We start from the raw sequence: 22,187 nt of genomic DNA on the forward strand, positions 1-22,187 counted from the left end.
TCACTCTTTAGGCCTAGAGGAAGCGAAAGGAGGACCCCCTAGACAGCCAGGCTGTGGGATGATTTGGCTCTGTAGTCTTTAGTTCAAGATGCCTTAAACCAAGTCTCCTGGCTTCCCGTTGAGACACAAAGGCCCGAGGTATGTGACTATGGCTTGGTGAAGGAGGACGCAGGAGGTAGGAAAGGACTCACCCCTGATCCTAAATCTTCTCTCTGAAATCCCACCTTTTGGTGAACCTGTCTTTTAACCTCTTCAGACTTCACCTCTACCACCTCCACCAGCCGGTGAGAAGACAGAGCCATGTAAACAAGGGTCTACAAAGTGCCCACTGTAGGGGCACTGCAAGGGTGCTGTAGGGATCCTGGTCTGACTGTGGCCTCCCACTGGCTCAACTCAGCTCAGCTCTAGGAGGTGTCCCTTCTCCTTCCCTCCTGACATGATGAATCCTGTCTGGGGAGCTTCGTTTACTTCAGCTTCACTTGTTAGTAATTTCACTGATCATGAAATCCAAGCTGACATTTTCATCCTGGGCCTTTCTCCGGAGCTTTGGCCTTTTACTTTCTGTGGCCCAGTGGCCTTTCCAGCAGCTCTGGGCAGTGGTTTTCCTCCTCCCTCCTCCCTCCTCCCTCCTCCCTCCTCCCTCCTCCCTCCTCCCTCCTCCCTCCTCCCTCCTCCCTCCTCCCTCCTCCCTCCTCCCTCCTCCCTCCTCCCTCCTCCCTCCTCCCTCCTCCCTCCTCCCTCCTCCCTCCTCCTCTTCCTCCTTTTCTTCTTCCTCTTCTTCTTCTTCTTCTTCTCCTTCCCCTCCCCCTCCTTTTATTTTATTGGATATTTTCTTTATTTACATTTCAAATGTTATCCCCTTTCCTGGTTCCCCCCTTTCTATGAGGGTGCTCCCTCCCCACTCCCGCCTCCCCCTTCCCCTGGCGTTCTCCTACACAGGGCATCGAGCCTTCACAGGACCAAGGGCCTCTCCTCCCATTAATGCCGGACAGGGCCTTCCTTGTAGGATTAATGGGGTCCCGCATCCGCTCCTTTGCTACACATGCGAGTGGAGCCATGGGTCGCTCCATGTGTACTCTTTGGATGATGGTTTAGTCACTGGGAGCTCTAGGGAGTCTGGTTGGTTGATATTGTTGTTCTTCCTATGGGGTTGCAAACCCCCCTTCAGCTCCTTCAGTCCTTTCTCTAACTCCTCCATTGGGGGCCCTGTTCTCAGTTCAATGGTTGGCTGTGAGCATCTGCCTCTGTGTTTGTCATGCTCTGGCAGAACCTCTCAGGCTATATCTGGCTTCTGTCAGCAAGCACTTCTTGGCATCCGCAATAGTGTCTGGGTTTGGTGACTGTATATGGGATGGATCCCCAGATGGGGCAGTCTCTGGATGGCCTTTCCTTCAGTCTCTGCTCCATACTTTGTCTTCATATTTCCACCTGTGAGTATTTTGTGCCCCCTTCTAAGAAGGACTGAAGCATCCACACTTTGGTCATCCTTCTTCTTGAGCTTCATGTGGTCTATGGATTGTATCTTGGGTATTCTGAGCTTTTGGGCTAATATCCACTTATCAGTGAGTGCATACCATGTGTGTTCTTTTGTGACTGGGTTACCTCACTCAGGATGATATTTTCTAGTTCCATTTATTTGCCTAAGAATTTCCTGAAGCCATTGTTTTTAATAACTGAGTTGGGCAGTGGTTCTTTTTATTTTATTTCATTTATTTTTGGGGGGCAGTGGTTTTTTTTAAAGATTTATTTATTATAGATGAGTACACTGTAGCTGTTTTCAGACAGAAGAGGGCATCAGATCTCATTACAGATGGCTGTGAGCCACCATGTGGTTGCTGGGGATTGAACTCAGGACCTCTGGAAGAGCAGTCAGTGCTCTTAACCGCTGAGCCATCTCTCCAGCCCAGGGGGCAGTGGTTCTTAAACTGATCCCCTTGGGAATTGAAAAGTCCAAAGTATTACCGAGGGCCACTTGGGAGCCACTGCTGTTTACTGAATCCAAGCCTAAGTCCTCCCACAGCAACCGGATTTCTCCTCTTTATTCATCCTCTCTCGGCACTGCATAACTCGCCCTGTTGGCAAGCCCAAAGCTAGATGGCATCTTTAGCATCTATTCTTGGTTCCTCATCTCTGTCTCAGAAATGTCTACCCACCTTGGTCACATCTGCAACCACTCCCACTGCCACCATTCAGGCCATTTTGTTGTCTGCCTCCCTCCAGCCCATCCTCTGGGGCACTTGTGAGAGTTTCAACCGTTCATGTCAAAGCCACATTCGTTCCCCTCCTTAGTAGGCACGATGCCACCATACCCCCAAAATCTGACTTCATTCCCACTCTAGGGCAGAAGCCAAGGAGGAAAAAAAAAAATCTTTCCAATCAGCGAGATCTGGCCTCTTCACTTACACACTGCCTACAGAAGCCCCATGCTTCTTCTCCTGTCAAATGGATGCCTTTAATCTTTCCCACAGTTCCCCTGTCATCCTGGTTGCTTGTCTCTACCACTTTGAAGTCTGCCAATATCTTTCTGATCCTTAAACAAACAGGACAAATCACTCTGCTGGGAGACGTGAACTCCATGCCCTGCCTTTGCCTTCGGAAGTGATGCTGATTGAATAGCAGGCCAGCGGTGGAAGGCGGAGCTCTGCCTCTTAGGTCTGCAGGAAGTGTGCCTGGGGAAGGTCACCATAGGACTGCAGCACCTGAATCACAACCCCAGAGCATAGCTGTGGCTCACCTGGGCAGTCTTGAGAGTCTGCAGGGCCAGTTGCTGGGCTTTCGGGGACCCGCAGGGCAGGAGGGCTATTAGGCCTTTGTATACTTGGTTCTGGTACTTGGGATTGCCATGGACCAACGTATCCAGCAGAACCTGCACTTCCTCCTGGGTCTCTTCTGATTTAGACTTTGCCAGAAATTCTGCTATGGCTCTCACACCTAGGCAAAGCAGAGAAAAAAAATGCTAAATTGGACAGGATTTAGGTTTAAAGCAGTTCCCACTCAAGATGGCGTAACGGAATTGCTTTAAGAGCTTCTCAGCTGAGCTTGTTTAACCAAAGCAGTTTTAGGTTTTTGTGCTGGGCATGGAATGTCTTTCTCACCAGACTGTAACCCTTCTCAATGTGATATATTATATAAAATGTGATATATATTATATATATATATATAAAATTTTTTTTTTTTTAGGGAGTCTTATCATGTATCCCTGGCTGTCCTGGAGCTCACCATGTAGATCAGGTTGACCTCAAATTCACAGAGATCTGTCGTCTCCCTCCTAAGTGTTGAGAGTAGAGGTGTGTGCCGCCATACACCTGGCTGACTGACTGTAATCATTTTTTTTTTTCTTTTTTTCAGAGCTGGGGACCGAACCCAGGGCCTTTCTACCGCTGAGCTAAATCCCCAACCCCGCCCTTTTGTTTTTAAATAATAATTATTCTTCATAAAGTTTAGCTCATGAGTGTGTGTATGTTTTGCCTGTGTGCATCTCTGCACAGCTTTTGAGTCTGGTGCCTGCAACAGCCAGAAGGGAGTGCCAGCTTCCCTGGAGCTGGTGTTACAGACAGTTGTGAGCCATTGTGTGAGTGCTGGGATGGAACCTAGCTCCCCGGAAAGGGCAGCAAGTGCTCTTAACTGCCTCTCCAGCCCAAGCTGTAATTAATTAATTGATTAAGTTTTTGAGACAGGGTCTCTAGGGTCCCTGGCCATCCTGGAACTCCTATGTCGTCCAGGTTGACTTCGAACTCACAGAGATCCTCTTTGCCTCTGTCTCTACGGCGACATGTGCCACCATCCCTGGAAAGATTTATTGTTTTAATTTTTTTTTTTGCGCTTCTTTTTTTCGGAGCTGGGGACCGAACCCAGGGCCTTGCGCTTCCTAGGCAAGCGCTCTACCACTGAGCTAGATCCCCAGCCCTATTGTTTTAATTTTATACGTGGGGGTGTTTACTTATATGTATGTATATCACATGTGTACCTGGTGCCCACTGAGACCAGAGGGGCGGTTGGATCTCCTAGAGTCGGAGTTCCAGTTGTGAGCCACCATGTGGGTGCTGAGAATGGAACCAGAGTCATCTGCAAGACCAGTCAATGCGGAGTCATCTCCAGTCCCCTGACAGTCAATAATTTTATCTCAGTTTTGTTGCTAACATTAGCCATAATGATTTTACACAGAACTTTAGGTAATAGCTAATAAAAGTTTGCTCTACGTGTGTGGAAAAGGATACACTTAAAATGGAGAGTCAAAGGCTGGGCATGGTGGTACTCACCTTTAACCCCAGCACTCGGAAAGCAGAGGTAGGCGGATCTCTGAGCTTGAAGTCAGCCTGATCTACATACAGAGAGTGTTCCAGCTCAAAGACAGCTAGGGCTCCATAGAGAAAAGGCATACATGTGCACACACACACACACACACGCACACACACACGCACACACACACACGCACACACACACGCACACACACACGCACACACACACGCACACACACACGCACACACACACACGCACACACACGCACACGCACACACGCACACGCACACGCACACACACACGCACACGCACACACACACGCACACGCACACACACACGACTGTGGATGTGCTTTGGTTGGTAGAATTCTTGCTTAGCATTTACCACACCCTGGGGTTGATGCTCAGTGCTGAGCAAACCAAGTGTGGTGTTGAACTTGTAGTCCTAGCTCTCAGGAGCTGGAGGTAAGATCAGAAGTCTGAGGTCAACCTGGGCTACTGTGGTGGCTTGAATGAGATGCTCTCCACAAGGCTCCAACATCTCAACATTTGGTCCCTGCCTGTTTGGAGGACGATTAACAAGGTGTGACAATAGCTAATAAAACTCCTTGCTAGAGATGTCGCTGAGATCCATCATAAATCTGGTTCTGAGGGTTCAAAAGACTGGCCGTTTCAAGTTAGATCTATCTGCTTTCTGTTTATGGTTTAAGATGTGAGTTCTGCTGCTACAGCCAACATATCTGTTGCTTGCAGTCACTTTGCTCACCATGATGGACTCAGTCCTCAGGAACCATAAGCCCAAAACAAAGCCTCCTTCTATGAGCTGCCTTGGTCATGGCTGTGATAAACAGCAACGGAAAAGTAACTAAGACACTATAGACAGTACGAGTGCAGTCTGGGCTCTGTGGGCTAGAAAGGTAGCTCAGTGGTGAAGAGCGCTTGCTACATAATCTCGAGGACCCGAGTTCACACCCCAGCAACTGAGATGTGAACCAAGCACCCTTGGGACATGCTGGGCATCCCTCATATGCCTGTAATCCCAGTTCCACGGGGGATTTCTAGCCTAGTCAAGAAAACTCAATCCCCAGTTTTAGGGAGAGACCCTGCTTGAAAGAGAGGAGAACAAAAAAAGGGGACAGCCAGCACCCTTCTGGTCTCTGCGACACATTCACACACACAGACACATACATGCACCCCATAATAAGTAAACTAAAAGATAGAGAAATAGTTCTGGAACTATCTTTCTTTGAGCAAATAACAGGGAAGTCATGTGTTTGCGGTGTAGACAGAGAAGCTCACTCCCAGAGGGATATGTCCACAGACTGGCACACCCAGGACCTACCATAGCTCTCACAGATGAGCTCCTTGTACTTCCTGCCAGTGTTTGCAATAATCTGAAGTAGTTTGATGGATTCCTTTTTGTCCTCTTCCTTGATCTTCTCTAGGCCAAGTATTTCCAAGAGTGTTAGGACACCGCCAATCTCAAGAAATTCTATCAGGTACCGATTGCTGTCCATGGGGGAGACCACACAGAAAGGATGCTTGAGGAGGTCCTTAGCACAGAACCAAAGGCATCCAAGGCTAAGGTACTGTCTTCACACACTTGCCTCCAACCCAGGAGATATCCACAGATAGAGACAAAATTGTTTGGATTTAAAAGTTTTAATATATAATAAAATATATTAAATATATATTAATATAATACACACATCATATATATGCTTAGGCTACATCTCACCACATTGCTTTGAACTTGCTATCCTGTCTCACCTTCTGAGACACTGAGGTTACAGGCAGGTGCTGCTGTGTCCAGCCAAGAAAACACTGGAACTAAGTTCAACAGGCATTCTTGTTTTTGTCTATTCTAGTCTCTGTGTCCTGCCTTTTCTTTCTTTGGATAGGGTTTCATTATCTAGACTAGCACTGCTATACGGATCAGGCTGGCTTTGAACTTTCTCTTGCTTCTGCTTCCTGACTACTGGGATTACAGGTGTGAGCCCCCACAACTGGCCAGCCCCGCTCCCTCCCTTCCCTCCCCAGACCTCCTCTCCCTTCCGTTCCCTTCCCTTCCTTCCCTAGACCTCTTCTCCTCTCCCTTCCCTTCCCTTTCCCTCCCCCTCCTTTCTTTCCAGTCCCCTTCTTTCCATAACAGCACTTTAATTGTCCCTTGGTGAATCCTTCACTCAAGAGCCATGTGCACTTGGGACAAACATGTGCCAGGGCTGTTACCTTCTGACTTCAGAAGGCTGCTTTGGGCCAGGTAAGTGACCATGCTGGCTCATAGAGGAGCCCGTGAGAACAGAGTCTCTCTCCTGGTGTGATTGAGCTATAAAGATGGCTTCTGGAGGGCCTGAGGACCCCAGTGCACAGGAGCCTGTGAACCCAGGGACTGACTGAGGAAAAGAGGAATAAAGAGACCAAACACTGGTGGCAATCGTAAAACCCCTGGGTCTGATCAGGCCTGAAATACATTTATCCACCCTCTGGGCCTTTTCAGCTAAGCGAGCCAATAAATTACCCTTCCCCAAGTCTAGTAAAAATGTAGTTTTATATTTGTATTTTTATTTTTTATGACTGTCAACCAACATGGTGCTGACTAATGAAGGGTCAGTGGGCAATGGGTTGGAGGCTCAACTAGAGCAGAATCCCAGCTGCCTCTGGCTGCCCCAGGGCTTCGATACACCCGCTGGCACCGAGAACCGTGGCTATGTGGCCTGAATACCAAGGACACCTTGAGCCTGACCTGACAGCTGAGTCCCAGAGTCTCTGGGGCGGGACTTACCTGCTCACAGCAGATAAGAAGATGCCAATGGATCTCAGGATCATTTCTAAATCCAAGCCAGTCATATAGCTGCGGCAGCGTTAAAGAGCTTCCAGACACGGGTTGGGGAATTAGCTCAGCGGTAGAGCGCTTGCCTAGCAAATGCAAGGCCCTGGGTTTGGTCCCCAGCTCCAAAAAAAAAAAAAAAAAAAAAAAAAAAAAGAAAAGAAAAGAAAAAAAAAGAGCTTCCAGACTTCCCATTTACATTGATCCTGGTACTGCCAAGGGCCAGGTTGAGCGTGTGGGTGACCTGTGCCCTTCGCCCTGAGGGGAACCCTGGGCATAAAGCAGAGCTAGTACACTGTGTGTGTGTGTGTGTGTGCGCGTGTGTCTATGTGTCTGTGTACCTGTGTGTGTAGTGTGTATATGTATGTGTCTCTTTGTGTGTGTGTGTGTATGTATCTCTATGTGTTGTTACCTCCTTCCCTGCTCTCTAAGAAGTCCCTCCAGGGCAGCCCACCCATCTGGAATCTGCAAACTCCTTTGGGAGCAAAGAGGTTCCCATACACCCAAGTATATGAAGAGAATTGCCAGCCTCTCAGAGCCACGGCCCATGCATTGTTTGGGTCTCTGCTCAGCTAGTATTTTGGGTCTTATTCCTAGACTTCTCTATGAAGAATTAGCCTCAGCTGGGCCTGGTGCCATACTTCCGGCACTCCGAAGACAGAGGCAAGTGGATCTCTGTGAGTTCAAGGCCAGCCTGGTCTACAGAGTGAGTTCCAGGACAGTCAGGGCAGGGCCATTACACAGAGAAATCCTGTCTCAAAAAAAAAAAAACAAAAAACAAACAAACAAAAAAGCCAACCACCCCCCCCCCCAAATCAAACCAACAGTAATAAAAGAATTAGCTTTATCATTAATTCTCCATTCTGTACTCGCTCAAAATTTTACACTGGAGGTCACTATCCCTATGAGGAATCGCATGGCTTCCTAATAGAAATAAGAGGAAATGGGGGGGGGGGGGAATTAAACTCTGATTTAAAACAGCCTCAGCATCTAATGTTATTTTTTAATGCGAGCCTTTGCAGACAGCCTCGCCATAATAAAGCATCCTGAGCACGCTTCGGCTCAGATACAAGGTATGAAATCAAGCCGCAGCAGAAGGGGAACCAGTCAACAATTACCAGGCTCATAACACATCACAGGCTCTCAGAACACTTAAGAAATTAGCTGGAATTACTGCCGTCCACGAGGATGACTGAGAGCCTCCAGGACTGAGAAAGGCTAATGTAATGGGCTGGAGGTAATGGTGCTTTGTTGGGGAGTGGGGTGAGGCAAATTATCTCTGCTGCACCCCAGTTCCCAGGATGCCAATAGGAGGAGAGACAGATTGGCTCATTAGGAAAGGCTCTTCAGTGCAAAAACAGTGTTTGCTCTGGAGCCAGGCTCCCCTGCCTGTTGCCATCATAGCCTGGGTTGGGCAGTGAGTCCACAGGGTCATTGCTCTATGGCTACCTTGCCCCTCTCTAGTCCCAATCTCAGCCTGTTCCTGCCTCTTTTTCTTAAGTTGCTAGCTAGGCTGACTGGCATCTGTCAAGTTCCCCCTGTCATGGGCTAGTCTTTGTTTTAGTCACATGCTTTTCTTCTTTTCTCCCTTCCTCCCCCCTCTTCTTTCCCCTCTCTCCCTCCCTCTTCCCTCTCTTTTTCCTTCCTTTCTCCCTTTACCCCTCTCTCCCTTCTTTTTGTGAGAGGGTCTCGCTATGTAGCCCAGGCTAGCCTGGAACTTAAGCTGCTCCTCCTTTGGCATCCTGAGTGCTGGGATGGCAGGTGTGTGCTGGCCACCACACCCTGCTCTACTCAACCTCCCTAGGCTCATTTTTCTTATCAATGAGATGGGATCTTAGAAATCGCCCATCGGGCTATCAAAGGACATAATCTATGAATGGTACAGGCTCAGGGCTGAGAACATTAAAGACATAGAAAATGGCAGCTAATGGTGTCACCATCATTGTGTAAATCATTGATTGTATAGATATGTTATGGAAGTTCAAGACCGACAAAGAGTCTGGGCTTACGTGGTCAGTTTTGCAAAAGATAACGACGTCGTGTGGGTTTGTTGTCCTCTTGGGTGACTACCTGGAGGACTTGGGGGGAGGGATAGCTACCTCAATGCACTGTCACTTCCGGTGGGCTGCTCCTAATGGCAGGATCACAAAAAAGGTATGTGATGGATGGTTCTAGGTTAGAAACAGGGTCTCCGAACTGTAGAGGAGCAGCACGGTTCACAGAGCCACCCTGTTAGCACTGGCTGGCAGGCATCTGACAGAGGAGACGGCACATTGCCCCTGTATTAAATGCACTGAGCACAGCGCACGTTCCGTGGAAGTGTGAGCACTTACAGGGTGGGTCAGACAGGCCCTGCAGCAGACAGACATACACGGTGACAGGAGGACGGAGAGCGGAATGTCTCAGAAGGGACAGTGGGCAGAGCAACAGCGCATCCTGAAGTCCCAGCCCCTGGGAGGCCGAGACGGGAGAAGCACGTGTTTGAGGGTATCCTGGGATATATAGGAAGATTCTGTCTGAGAAAAGGAAAATGGAGAGGTAGTGGTTGCTGTAGAAGGGCTGAAACTAGGCAAGGTGAGGACGCACTTAGTCAGAAACTTAAAAGGGGACAAAAACCAATTCCCTAATCAAATCCATCAGACTTCCCTCTCTCTCCTTTTCCTTCTCTTCTTCTCAGATAGGTGGGGTCTCATGTGGCCTAGATTGAACTCTTGAGCTTGTTATGTGGCTGAAGATGACCCTGAATTCCTGACAGTCCTACTTCCATTTCCCAAGTTCTAGGATTAGGGACCCTTTCCAGCAGGCCTAGCTTGCCTCGCCTGCCTGCCTGCCTGCCTTCCTTCCTTCCTTCCTTCCTTCCTTCCTTCCTTCCTTCCTTCCTCCCTCCCTCCCTCCCTCCTGACCTCATCAAATCCTACTTCAATGTAAACTAAAACTATTGACATTAAAGCCAAGTGTGGTGTCTTGCATCTGTAATCCCAGCACTCAGTGGTAGAGGCAGAAGATCTCTATAGGCCAGCCTGGGCTACAGAATGAGTTCTAGGCCAGACATAGTGATTAATATAGAGTGATATAGGGAGAATTATAAAACCCAAGACAAAAAAAAGTTAAGATAAAGTTCATGATAAAATATCAGAGTTTTAAATGAAATTTGTCTTAGATTGTGTGCCTCCCTCACCTCACGGGTAGCCACAGGAGATGTTGAGACAAACTGGAGAAATGGGGTCTAGGCTTGACTCCAAAGCAGCAAAGTGACTGCTGATAATTGAGGTCACTGTCAGATGTGGTCAGAAGCCAGCCAAGCACTCACGTTTCTCAGGAATAGCAGCTCTCCCACAAATGAGCTCCTGCAAATGCCAGTGAACACCTGGTCTGAGTCACCAGGGTGCTTGAGAGGACGGGGAGAGAGGGCTCACACCTGCAGTTTCAGCACTCGGGAGGGAAAGGCAAGAGGAGCAGGAGTTTGACGTCATTGTTGTGTGCTGGCTAGTTTTTATGTCAACTTGACACATTTGGGTCACCTGGGAAGAAGGAATCGTAATGGAGAAGATGCTTCCGTTGGATTGGCTGTTGGTCAGCCTGCAGGGCCTTGTCCTGGATGGTGACTGAGTGGGGAGGGCCCAGCTCACTGTGGGATGTGCCTCTGCTGGGCTGGTGTTCCCAGATGATATAAGAAGGTAGGTTGAGCAAGCTATGGAGAGCAAGTCAGTAAGCAGTGTTGCCCCATGGCTTCCACCTCAGTTCCTGCCCTGGCTTCCCTGGATGATGGGCTACCAGCAGTAAAGTGAGATAAACTCCTTCCTTGTGTGGCAATAGAAACCCCAACACTTGGCCATACAGCAAGTTCAAGGTCAGCTTGGGTACTAGCTCCAGCACCAGGGAAAGGAAGGTCTGAAGTAAATCCACCGAGAGCAGAAGCCATGGTGTGGTCCTCACAGACAACACAAGCAGCCCCTGTCCATTCACCCTCAGCAAAGGTAACCAAATTGTCTTCAGTCCTGTTCTGCCTCCAGGACCCTAAACAACACAGTAACTGCAAACTTGTCTCATACAAGAGGTTTTAAAGATTTATTTGCTTATGTATTACATATATATGAGTCTCTATCTGTATGTGTAGTTACACATGAGAAGAGGGCACCGGATCCCATTAGAAATGGTTGCGAGCCATCACGTGGTTGCTGGGAATTGAACTCAGGACCTCAGAGGGGGCCAAGCAGCCAATTTCCTTAACTAAGGTTGTTCCTCTTTTTGTGTTCTCTTCCTGCTCACCTAGCTTCTTTCATAAACCAGACATGTGAGAGTCCACCCAAGGCACCAGTAGAGTCGGAAGTTGGAATCTCTCGGTTAAGAGTTCAGATTCCAGAAGGAAACTGGAGGGAGGCTCTCCAGCTGGAGTGATGTTGGCATCATAAGAATGGATCTGCGGTTAAGAGCACTGACTGTTCTTCCAGAGGTCCTGAGTTCAAATCCCAGCAACCACATGGTGGCTCACAACCATCTGTAACAGAATCTGATGCCCTCTTCTGGTGTGTCTGAAGTGTACTTATATGTAATAAATAAATAAATCTTTAAAAAAAAAAGGGTTGGGGATTTAGCTCAGTGGTAGAGCGCTTACCTAGGAAGCGCAAAGCCCTGGGTTCGGTCCCCAGCTCAAAAAAAAAAAAAAAGAATGGATTTGATTGTTCAGGGAGAAACAGAGTGAGTGAGAAAAGATGGGGACAGAGGCTCGAGAAATGCCAAGGATTACAGGGAGGATGGTCAAAGAAGAGAAGGATCAGCCAGAAGAGGAAACAGGAGGGCCACATCCCCAGAGTCCAGAGAACTGCATGGAGAAGCAGGAAGGGCCAACTGACAAATGTCATCAAGAGGGCACATGTCGTGTAAGGAATGAGGATGTGGCCACCCGGCTTTGCAGTTAGAAAACCACTGGAAGTGTGGGTTGGGGATTTAGCTCAGTGGTAGAGCGCTTACCTAGGAAGCGCAAGCAAGGCCCTGGGTTCGGTCCCCAGCTCCGAAAAAAAATAACCAAAAAAAAAAAAAAAAAAAAGAAAACCACTGGAAACTTTGGAAAGGCCGGACCGGTGGAGCTGGGTGAGCAGAGACTGCAGAGGGGAGGGGAGACCTGGTGACCTTTTCAGCAAGTTACACTGTGAAAGGGAAGGGCAGGTGAGCTCAGCGTTGATGCTAGGATTTTCTTTTCTTTTTTTTCTTTTTTTTTTTTTTGGTTCTTTTTTTCGGAGCTGGGGACTGAACCCAGGGCCTTGCACTTCCTAGGCAAGCGCTCTACCACTGAGCTAAATCCCCAATCCCTGATGCTAGGATTTTCATTTTTAGAGTGAATGCCAGGTGTGGAGATGCATGTCTGTGACCCCAGCACGTGGGAAGTGGAGGCAGAGGGCTCAGACGTCTTTGGCAACATAGTCTTTGAGGCTGTCCTGGGTGACATAAGACCCTATCCTGCCCCCAAACAAAAAAGAGTAAGTGGGGCTGGAGAGATAGCTTGACTGTCAAGAGCACTGGCTGCTCTTCCAGAGGACCCAGTTTCAATTCTCAGCACCTACACAGTGGCTTACAACCATCTGTGACTCCAGTTTCAGATGATCCGATGTCCTCTTCTGGCCTCTGAGGATACCAGGTACACGTAGTGCACAGACACACATGCAGCCAAGACAAACACACACACACACACACACACACACACACACACACACACACAGAGAGAGCGAGAGAGAGAGAGAGAGAGAGAGAGAGAGAGATAAAAGATGATAAAAAAAAGTTGAAGATAAGGAAAACGGAAAAGATGTAAGACTGAAAACAAAGTCCCTGAGGAAGAGTCAAGCCAAGTAGAATAAACAAGTTCCACTTCGAATAAACAAGTTCCACTTCGATGGGTGGATGACACCAGTTTCCATGTCTCCCCAGACAGAGGGCAGAGTAAGAAAAAGAACACATTGAGAGGTGTGTTGGTTTGAATAAGCTTGGCCTAGGGAGTGGCACTATTAGGAGGCCTTGTTGGAGAAAGTGTGTGTGTGTGTGTGTGTGTGTGTGTGTGTGTGTGTGTGTGTGAGAGAGAGAGAGAGAGAGAGAGAGAGAGAGAGAGGACTTTAAGACCCTCTTCCTATCTGCTGAGGGGTCAGTCTTCTCCTGTTTGCCTTCAGATGAAGACGCAGCTCCCCCAGCACCATGCCTGCCTGGGTGCTGCCATGCTCCCGCCTTGATGACAGACTTGCCTTGGTCGTAGTGTGTGTTCACAGCAATGAAGCCTAACTAAGACAGTCAGGAGACAGGCAGTTCATAGAGCTCTTGACTTTGGAGGCATTTTTATCACCACATTTTCAAATCTAAAATATTGGAATCAAGAGAAAAGCTCCCTCAACTATACTCTCCCCCTCCCCCTTTTTGATGATGTCCTGCTTCCCACCAATTTAGCAAAGGATACATGATTCTAAGCCAGGTGGTCACTCGTATGAGAAACAAACTGGCTCCTTGGGAAAACTCCAGCTCCAACTCAGGGCCAGTCTTGCCTTGGTTGGTTTCGATGAAGGTGGTGAGAATCTGGGTTCGTAGGCTTTTGCCAGCGTTGTCCCATTCTTGCAAAAAACTTAGAAGCCGGCTGATGGCTGCCTGCTCTTTTATAGAGGTCATGGCCAGTCAGCCCCGAGATTGACTGTGAGGTACAGAAAACAGGGCACCATAATGTTTAGAACTCTATGAACCCATAACCTCACATGTGTGCAAGGTGCAGTGTTGGTCCCTAGCACTGGGGGAGGGGCTCACTCTAGGAACTTGCGCAGGGAGGCTTCAGCCAGGTTGTAATGGGATGAAAGGAATCATGGTGGCCCAGCAGTGACTCACACCTACAGACCTACAGACACTGTGGCAGGAGGAGGAGAATTTCAGTTAGCATGAGCTGCAGCTGAGAAAGATGCTATTTCAATGACAATGTATGGGTCAGGCTGGCCTTGAACTTAGAGGTCTGCCTGCCTTCTATTTCCCAGGTATGAGGACTAACAAATGTTAGTGTCTGCTTTTTCCTTCCTTCCTTCCTTCCTTCCTTCCTTCCTTCCTTCCTTCCTTCCTTCCGTTTCCTTTCCTTTCTTTTCTTTCTTTTTTTTTGAAGACATAGTTCTGCTATGTAGAGCAGGCTGGCCTTGAACTCATGATAAACCTCTTGGTTTAACTCTGTGAATGTTGAATTACAGGAATTAAGTTAAAAAGTTTGTTTTCCCTTTGTGTGTGTGTGATGGTGTGTGTGATTGTGTGTGTGTGATGGTGTGTGTGATTGTGTGTGTGTGTGATGGTGTGTGTGTGATGGTGTGTGTGATGGTGTGTGTGATGGTGTATGTGATGGTGTGTGTGATGGTGTGTGTGTGTGATGGTGTGTGTGATGGTGTGTGTGATGGTGTGTGTGATGGTGTGTGTGATGGTGTGTGTGATGGTGTGTGTGATGGTGTGTGTGATGGTGTGTGTGTGTGATGGTGTGTGTGTGTGTGTGATGGTGTGTGTGATGGTGTGTGTGTGTGTGATGGTGTGTGTGATTGTATGTGTGTGTGTGTGATGGCGTGTGTGTGATGGGGTGTGTGTGTAATGGTGTGTGTGTGTGTGATGGGGTGTGTGTGTAATGGTGTGTGTGTGTGTGTGATGGGGTTTGTGTGTGTGATGGTATGTGTGTGTGATGGGGTGTGTGTGTGATTGTGTGTGTGTGTGTGTGATGGGGTTTGTGTGTGTGTGTGTGTGATGGTGTGTGTGTGTGATGGGGTTTGTGTGTGTGTGACGGTGTGCGTGCATACATATGTACAGACATATATATATATATGGAGGCCAGAGGTTGATGTTGGGTATCTTCCTTAACTGCTTTTCACCTTATTTTTATTTTTTGAGATAGAGTCTCACTATATAAGTTTGGCTGTCCTGGAACTCCATCTGTAGACTAGGCTGGCCTTGAACTCACAGAGATCCTCCTGCCTCTGCTTCCAGGGTGCTGTGCACCACTACCCCTGGCCCTGCCACCTGATTTTTTGAGATAAAGTCTTTCGTTGAACCTGGAACTCACCAATTTGGCTGGACTGGCTGGCTGGCCATCGAGTTTCAGGAATACATCTGGCTTGCAACCACCCAGTGCTGGGTTTATAGTTGAGCGCTCTTGTGCCTGGCATCTCCATGAAGGCCAGAAACTCAAAAAACACACGATCTGGGGGATGGGGGTGGGGGGTCGGGGAGGGGAAGGTATTTGCTAAAAGCCTCAGTGGCTCTCAGAGCCCTCTTCAAGCTGGATGGGAGACTGGGGTCTTTTGAGACCATGACTGATCAGTTTAGGCAAAGTTCTTCTTAACCTTGTACCTGGGCATTTATTCTAACTCTCTTAAAACAACTCAAAGTAAAGTTAGTGGGAAGAACAACTTATTCTATAGCTGGATTAATGGGCTGTGCTTTGTAGGAGCCTGTGTCCTTGGGAGAGTGTTTTTGGTGGTGGGGGGAGGGGAGGCTTAAAATAAACCCGTTTCCCAAAAATAGTTGTGATTGAAGGTGTTATTATCCATAACAAATGTTAGCGCTGACGGGATAAAGGCACGTGCGATTCTTTTGTCTAACAGACAAGTGAAAGTCATGTTTCACATTACCATGGGGTTTTCTGTGATTTACGGAATATTTGTGAAACATTACTTGTAGCGGCCGTGATTGATATGGAGGGAACAGCTTGTGTGTAGGGAGATGTGTATTTCACAAAGACGGCTCAACATGAAATTTACAGTCCCATAAAGTGCTCCTACATCTTCGCCAGAGATCTAGTTAAAAGGACTTTACAGTCTGAAACATCCTAAAATTGATTCTGAATTAACGTTTCCTCACATGTATTTGAGATATTGATGGGGCCCTGCTATCAGACTTTTATTAGGAAGCAATAATCTGAGGCATGCTGAGACAGACAGACAGACAGACATACCAACCTCCACTGTTCCCCAGAGGACACTGGGTCTGTGCTCCTGGGAAGGGCACCCACGCAGCTTCAGGAAGACATCACAAGGTCCAATCAGTTTCTAGAACTGGGGGCTGGGGTGAGGGGACGGGACAAGTGTGGATCAACCTAAACACAAAAAAATGACCAAACCTTCATGGGATGCCATAGATTATGGCAAACTCTATTGTAATCAGAGACATAAAAATAACTGTCACAGGCCGTAGACACCTTCCACAGCCAAATCGGCATTAAGAAAAAGAGGGTCAGCTGGGAGGGGCTGGCGCAGGTGCTTATCCCAGTACTAGGGAGGCAGAGGCAAGCAGATCTCTGTGGGGTAGCCTGGTCCATGTAGTGAGTTTTAGGACAGCCAGGGCAACACAGAGAAGCCCTGTCTTAAAAAACAAACAAGCAACAAATCAAACCAAAAAAGAAAGAAGAAACAAGGACCAGTAGCTGTTTTAAATCCCAGGGAGGAGAGGGGGATGAGACACCAGCATTAACCTTCTCTAGATGGATTCTTCCTAGGGTCACGGTTCAAGTACACTATTAGAGGAATGCCCAGCAATCTTCTTCTAGAAGCTAGGTTTAACTCTTAAATGTGAATGCCCACGAGTGGCTCTCTACAAGGTGCTGTGGGAGGCAAGAGTGCATGCTGCCTCGCCAGGGTCCTGGAGTCACTCCTCAGGGAGGAGCATGAGGTTTGGCATTAGATTGGCTCAAGGCCATGAAATCAAAGTAACAGTTCCTGTCTAGCCTCATTCCCGCTTCCTGCCACAGGCAGCCATTTTTGGCTCCTCTGGTACTTACTTCCACATTTCCAAATATCTAATGTGCGTATGACTTGAAATGGGCTGCACTGTGTTTCCCTCAACTTCATACGTTGAAATCCCAAATCCCCAGTACCTCAGAATACGACTACACTTTGAGGTAGGATCTGCGTGTGTACATGTGTGTGCATGCCAACATGCAACTACTCTGATGGTGAGGCTAACCTCAAATGTCATCCTTGCTTTTTGAGACACGGTCTCTCACTCTCCTGGGTCTCACCAACTAGGCTAGGCTTGCTGGTTGATTGGCATCACGGGCCCCTTTGTTTTTGCTGGATTACAAAAATGGCAGCATGTCTCAGATTATTGCTGCTGCTGCTGCTTCTTCTTCTTCTTCTTCTTCTTCTTCTTCTTCTTCTTCTTCTTCTTCTTCTTCTTCTTCTTTTCTTCTTCTTCTTCTTCTCTTCTTCTTCTTCTTCTTCTTCTTCTTCTTCTTCTTCTTTTCTTCTTCTTCTTTTTTTTTTTTTTTGGAGCTGAGGACCGAACCCAGGGCCTTGCACTTGCTAGGCAAGCGCTCTACCACTGAGCTAAATCCCCAACCCCTATTGCTTCTTAATAAAAGTCTGATAGTAGGGCCCCGTCAATATCTCATTCTTGGCAGCAAGTGGAGAATGGCTTGCTCCTTCTCCTCTTTCAATATGGACACTAGGGATCGAACTTGGGTCTTTATGCTTGCTAGGCAAACCCTTTCTCAACTATCTTTTAGGCCCTGATGGGGTCTTTAGAACAGCACCTAGGATTAAGTGGGGACACTGAGGTGCAACTTTAATAGGAAGGTTTATTTACAAGAAGAGATCAGGGCTGGGTGTGGTGGTGCACATTTTTAATCCCATCACTTGAGAGGCAGAGGCAGGCAGATGTCTGTGAGTTCAAGATCAGCCTAGCACTAGCATGGTGAAAAGACCATGGGACACTGAGGTTGGTGGGAGCATGAGGGACATCAGAGCCGAACACTGGGTCCCTGAGGCCACAGCCGTGAGAGTTGTGATTTGACCAGTTGTTGATGGGCTGGGGACCCTTAGAGTGGCCCCTGGGCAGGGCCAGTGCAGAGGAACCTCCAGGCCCTCTGGCAAGTTGTTCTCTGACTTCCACATATGCACCATGACATATGCACACGACACTCCCCAATGATAATAGTATATGTTTTAAAATTAAAAAATATTAGAAGATATTAGGATATGGAAAGTCAAAATGAAGATACAGGAAAAGATGCTATTTGTAAAGGAAGTAGAGGGGACCAGCAGCCAGCTGCCCTGCAGGACTCTGATATGAGGACTCCCTGTAGACTTGGGAGGGAATACATTTCTGCTTTTTTTCTTTTTCTTTTCTTTTTTTCGGAGCTGGGGACTGAACCCAGGGCCTTGCGCTTGCTAGGCAAGCGCTCTACTACTGAGCTAAATCCCCAACCCCTCTGCTTTTTTTTTTTTTTTTTTTGGTTCTTTTTTTCGGAGCTGGGGACCGAACCCAGGGCCTTGCGCTTCCTAGGTAAGCGCTCTACCACTGAGCTAAATCCCCAGCCCCTGCTTTTTTTCTTTTAAAGATGTATGTGTGTCTGCTGTGAGTATGCAGTGCCTACCAAGGCCAGAAGAGGGCGTTGGACACCCTGGAACTGGAGTTACAGATGGTTGAGCCAATGTGGGTGCTAGGAATGGAACCTGGGTTCTCTGCAAGAGCAGCCAGTGCTTGTAACCTCTGAAGCTCAGCTCCAGCTCCATTCCTGTTTAAGCCACCTGGTCTGTGCTCTATTATGGTAGCCTCAGCAAACTGATATACTCCTATTACTTGATTTATCAATTTTGGACAAAATTTATTATCTATTATTCTGGCAGCTGAGGAATTAGTTCTCTTGAAGCATTCCGTCCCTCCCTCTCCCCCTCCTTATCCTCACAATATAATTTCCCACAATTTACAGTTAAATCAATAGTGTTTACATTATTGACCAAGTAAATAAACTCTTTGGTCAAGCAATAAAATACTATTACATTTTCTTTCCTTACGGCTTGGTTTTTACCTAGAGTCAATCACGGCCATTTCTTCTCAATCATTTAGTTCTAATTATCTGCGGTGATTTACACATGTTCCATATGTAGCAGTAGTTTTTCCCTAAATGTTCAACCCACATTTAGCTGGTCCCTTTTTCTCCCTGGAGAGCTGTGTCCTGGACCTCTTCCTCTTTCAGGTGGGGCTTGTAACAAATGCCGCCTTGGGATTTCCTTCCGTTGTTCTTCCCCATCGCTGAAACACATCTCGTTTCTTGATTTCCCCCTTGTTTTGTTGAGGACGTAGTGGCGTCTGTAGGTGTGTCCTGGAAACTCTTCCCATAGATCAAGTCTCCCCTTCGCTTCTGCTGGTAACTCTGGAGTCATTCTGTTCCTTCCTGTCCCCTAGGATGTCCCCTCTGCTGTTGACTTTAAAACCGTTCCTAAAACTTGGCCGGGGATGTAGCGCCATAGTGGAGCGCAACTGAGCATGCTTGAGTCCTGTTTGAACAACTATCACTGGGGAGATGAGCGCAGTTCTTGTTCTTGCTGGGCACAAGGTTTGCAGATGTCACAGAGCCTTTTATTTTTGTTTTTTCTTTTAAATGTACAACTTTCATTTATTTGTTCACGTGACCTGCGTGCATGCCATAGTGTATGTGTGGAGGTCGGAGAACAACTTGTAGGGAGAGGTTCTCTCCTCTTCTACTCTGTGGGTCCCAGAATGGGACTTAATCCATTAGGGTTGGTGAGGAGCCTGACCCACTGGGCCATCCTTCCTGACCCCCACCCCCACCCACCCCTCGTTTTAAAGATTGCTTTATTTTTATTGTGTGTGTATGGGTATTCACCTGCATATGTGTATGTGCATGGTACATGTGCAATCCAGAAGAGGGCATCAGATTCTGTGGAACTAGAGTTACAGGCAGTCATTGGCCACAATGTGGATGTTGAAAAATGAGCCCGAGGCACCTGCAAGAGCAGCCAGTGCCCTTGACCTCTGAGCATCTCTTCAGCTCTACATAGAGCCTTATAGATAAATCACTACAGTTCCAACAGTGGGCTCTGATGGGGCAGGCACAGGACACTTGCACTGTTTGGTTTGGTCTGGGTTTATGACTGGCCAGGGGAGACACAGGCAAAGTGTGTTCTAGACAGAGAGGATAAAATGTGTAGCTGGCTCAGAGGAGAGTGAGTAGAGGCGTAAAGACTGTCAAGTCGTAGGTAGTACAGTACAGTGGTTAGGGTTGTGGATTCTGGAGAGCTGTGTGATTTTCCACTTCCCAGCAGTGTGGTCTTAGGCTGGTTAGTTAACTTCTCTGGGCTTCAGTCCTAGTATCCATTATGATGTGATAATACTATCTCATAAGACTCAATATAGGGGCTAGAGAGATGCCTCAGTGGTTAAGAGCCCCGACTGCTCTTCCAAAGGTCCTGAGTTCAATTCCCAGCAACCACATGGTGGCTCGAAACCATCTGTAAAGAGATCCGATGCCCTCTTCTGGTGTATCTGAAGACAGCTACAGTGTACTTATATATAATAAATGAATAAATCTTAAAAAAAAGACTCAGTATAAACTGCGACGTACAGAATGGAATCCTCAGTTGGAGCAGGCTCTTGGTCTTGGCCTATAGCTCAGTTGGTAGAGTACATGCATATTATGCATGAAGTCATGGGATCATGAAGTCATGGGTAATGGGATCAAAACCCCATTACCTTATAAACCGGGTGTGGTAGAACACATCTATTATCCTGGGCCCTAGGCAGAGGCAGAAGGACTCTTCTCTTCTCTTCTCTTCTCTTCTCTTCTCTTCTCTTCTCTTCTCTTCTCTTCTCTTTCCTCTCCCTCTCCCATCCCCTCCTTTTATCCCCCTTCTTTCCTCTCTTCTCTCTTTTTTCTTTTTCTTTCCTTCTTTCCTTCCTTCCTCCATTTCTCTCTTCTTTCTTTCTTTCTTTCTTTCTTTCTTTCTTTCTCTCTCTCTCTCTCTTTCTTTCTTTCTTTCTTTCTTTCTTTCTTTCTTTCTTTCTTTCTTTCTTTCTTTCTTTCTTTCTTTCTAACAAGACAGGGTTTCTCTGTGTAGCCCTGGCTGTCCTGGAACTCACTACATACACCAGGCTGGCCTTGAACTCACAGAGATCCCCTTGCCTCTGCCTCTTGAGTGCACTACTAAAGTGTGTGCTACCATGCATGACCTTGACTTTGTTTTGGAGATCCCTTATTTCCTACAATAATTGGAAGATGGGAATGGAGAGATGGTTTAGTGGTTACAGGCACAGCTGTTCTTCCAGAGAACCTGGAGTGCCATTCCTGTGCTCACGACTGCTTGTAACTCCAGTTCCAGGGCGTCTGACATCCTCTTCTGTTCTCCATGGGCGCCTGTACACAGACAGACATACACATTTGGAAACAAGACGTGGGGCTGGAAACAGTTCAGCAGTTTAAGAGCACAGGCTGCTCTTATAGGGAAGCTGGGTTGGACTGCCAGCACCTATATGGTGTCTCACGGCCTTCTGTAACTCCAGTTCCAGGGGATCTGACACTCTCTCCTGGTCTCCACGGGCGGCAGGCATGCACCTGTGCACAGATAGACATGTGGGCAAAATGGGCAAGACGAGAGCTGGGGGTCAGCTCAGGAGCCATTCCTGCAATCAGCAAAAGAGGCTCAGGGCACTGAGGGGAAGCTGGAAGCAGAAATATGTCTTAGGAAGAAACAACAGGATCCAGTGACTGAGCGGCTGTGGAGGATGAAAGAAAGGGAGGAACCACGTGGGTCCACTGGGAATGAAGGGCCCCAAACGCCCCCAACCTAACCCTCCATTTTTCTTTGCAGTGCTGGGGATAGAACCTAGGGCCACTTACACAGTAGGCAAACACTACACCACTGAGATACACTCTATGTATCTCTGGCTGGCCTCAAATTACTATGTAGCCAAGAATGACCCTGAATATGCTCACAGACACCATACACACATAAGCAATAATAATAAAAATAAATTTCCAAAAAGATCCCTATTGCCTAGGGGGCTGGAGAGATGACTCAGCAGTCCAAAAGCATTGGCTGCTCTTCCAGAGGTCCTGAGTTCAATTCCCAGCACCCACATAGCTGCTCACAACTGTCTGTAAGTTCATGTTGGAGGATCTAGCTAGCACTCTCACATAGACATACATGCAGGCAAAACATCGATGCACATCAAAATGGAAATAAATCTTTTTTTTTCTTTTCTTTTTTTCGGAGCTGGGGACCGAACCCAGGGCCTTGTGCTTGCTAGGTAAGCGCTCTACCACTGAGCTAAATCCCCAACCCAGGAACAAATCTTTTTAAAAAGGGCTCCCTGCCTCATCTTATCTCCAGCCA

At 47.6% G+C, this 22,187-nt stretch overlaps 1 protein-coding gene across 6 annotated transcripts in view; it reads right to left on the reverse strand.

Moving 5' to 3' along the window:
- Armh1 (armadillo-like helical domain containing 1) overlaps nt 1–22,187 on the reverse strand; it is a 39,597-nt gene that overhangs the window by 11,232 nt on the left and 6,178 nt on the right. For 2 of the 6 annotated variants that reach the window (NM_001126297.2, XM_008764051.4), the window contains 5 exons: nt 16,014–16,150; nt 13,505–13,732; nt 7,021–7,089; nt 5,581–5,747; nt 2,735–2,931 (listed from right to left, as the gene is read on the reverse strand). In NM_001126297.2, the coding sequence (NP_001119769.2) occupies nt 2,735–2,931; nt 5,581–5,747; nt 7,021–7,089; nt 13,505–13,710 (639 nt within the window). In that variant the 5' untranslated portion in view covers nt 13,711–13,732; nt 16,014–16,150. Of the gene's footprint in view, nt 1–2,734; nt 2,932–5,580; nt 5,748–7,020; nt 7,090–13,504; nt 13,733–15,118; nt 15,257–16,009; nt 16,152–22,187 lie in introns of those variants that run through there. The other 4 variants (XM_039110597.2, XM_039110596.2, XM_063288244.1 and 1 more) reach the window with 4 other exon arrangements.

Source organism: Rattus norvegicus, chromosome 5, assembly GCF_036323735.1.
Source record: "Rattus norvegicus strain BN/NHsdMcwi chromosome 5, GRCr8, whole genome shotgun sequence".
Classification (NCBI taxonomy): Eukaryota; Metazoa; Chordata; class Mammalia; order Rodentia; family Muridae; genus Rattus; species Rattus norvegicus.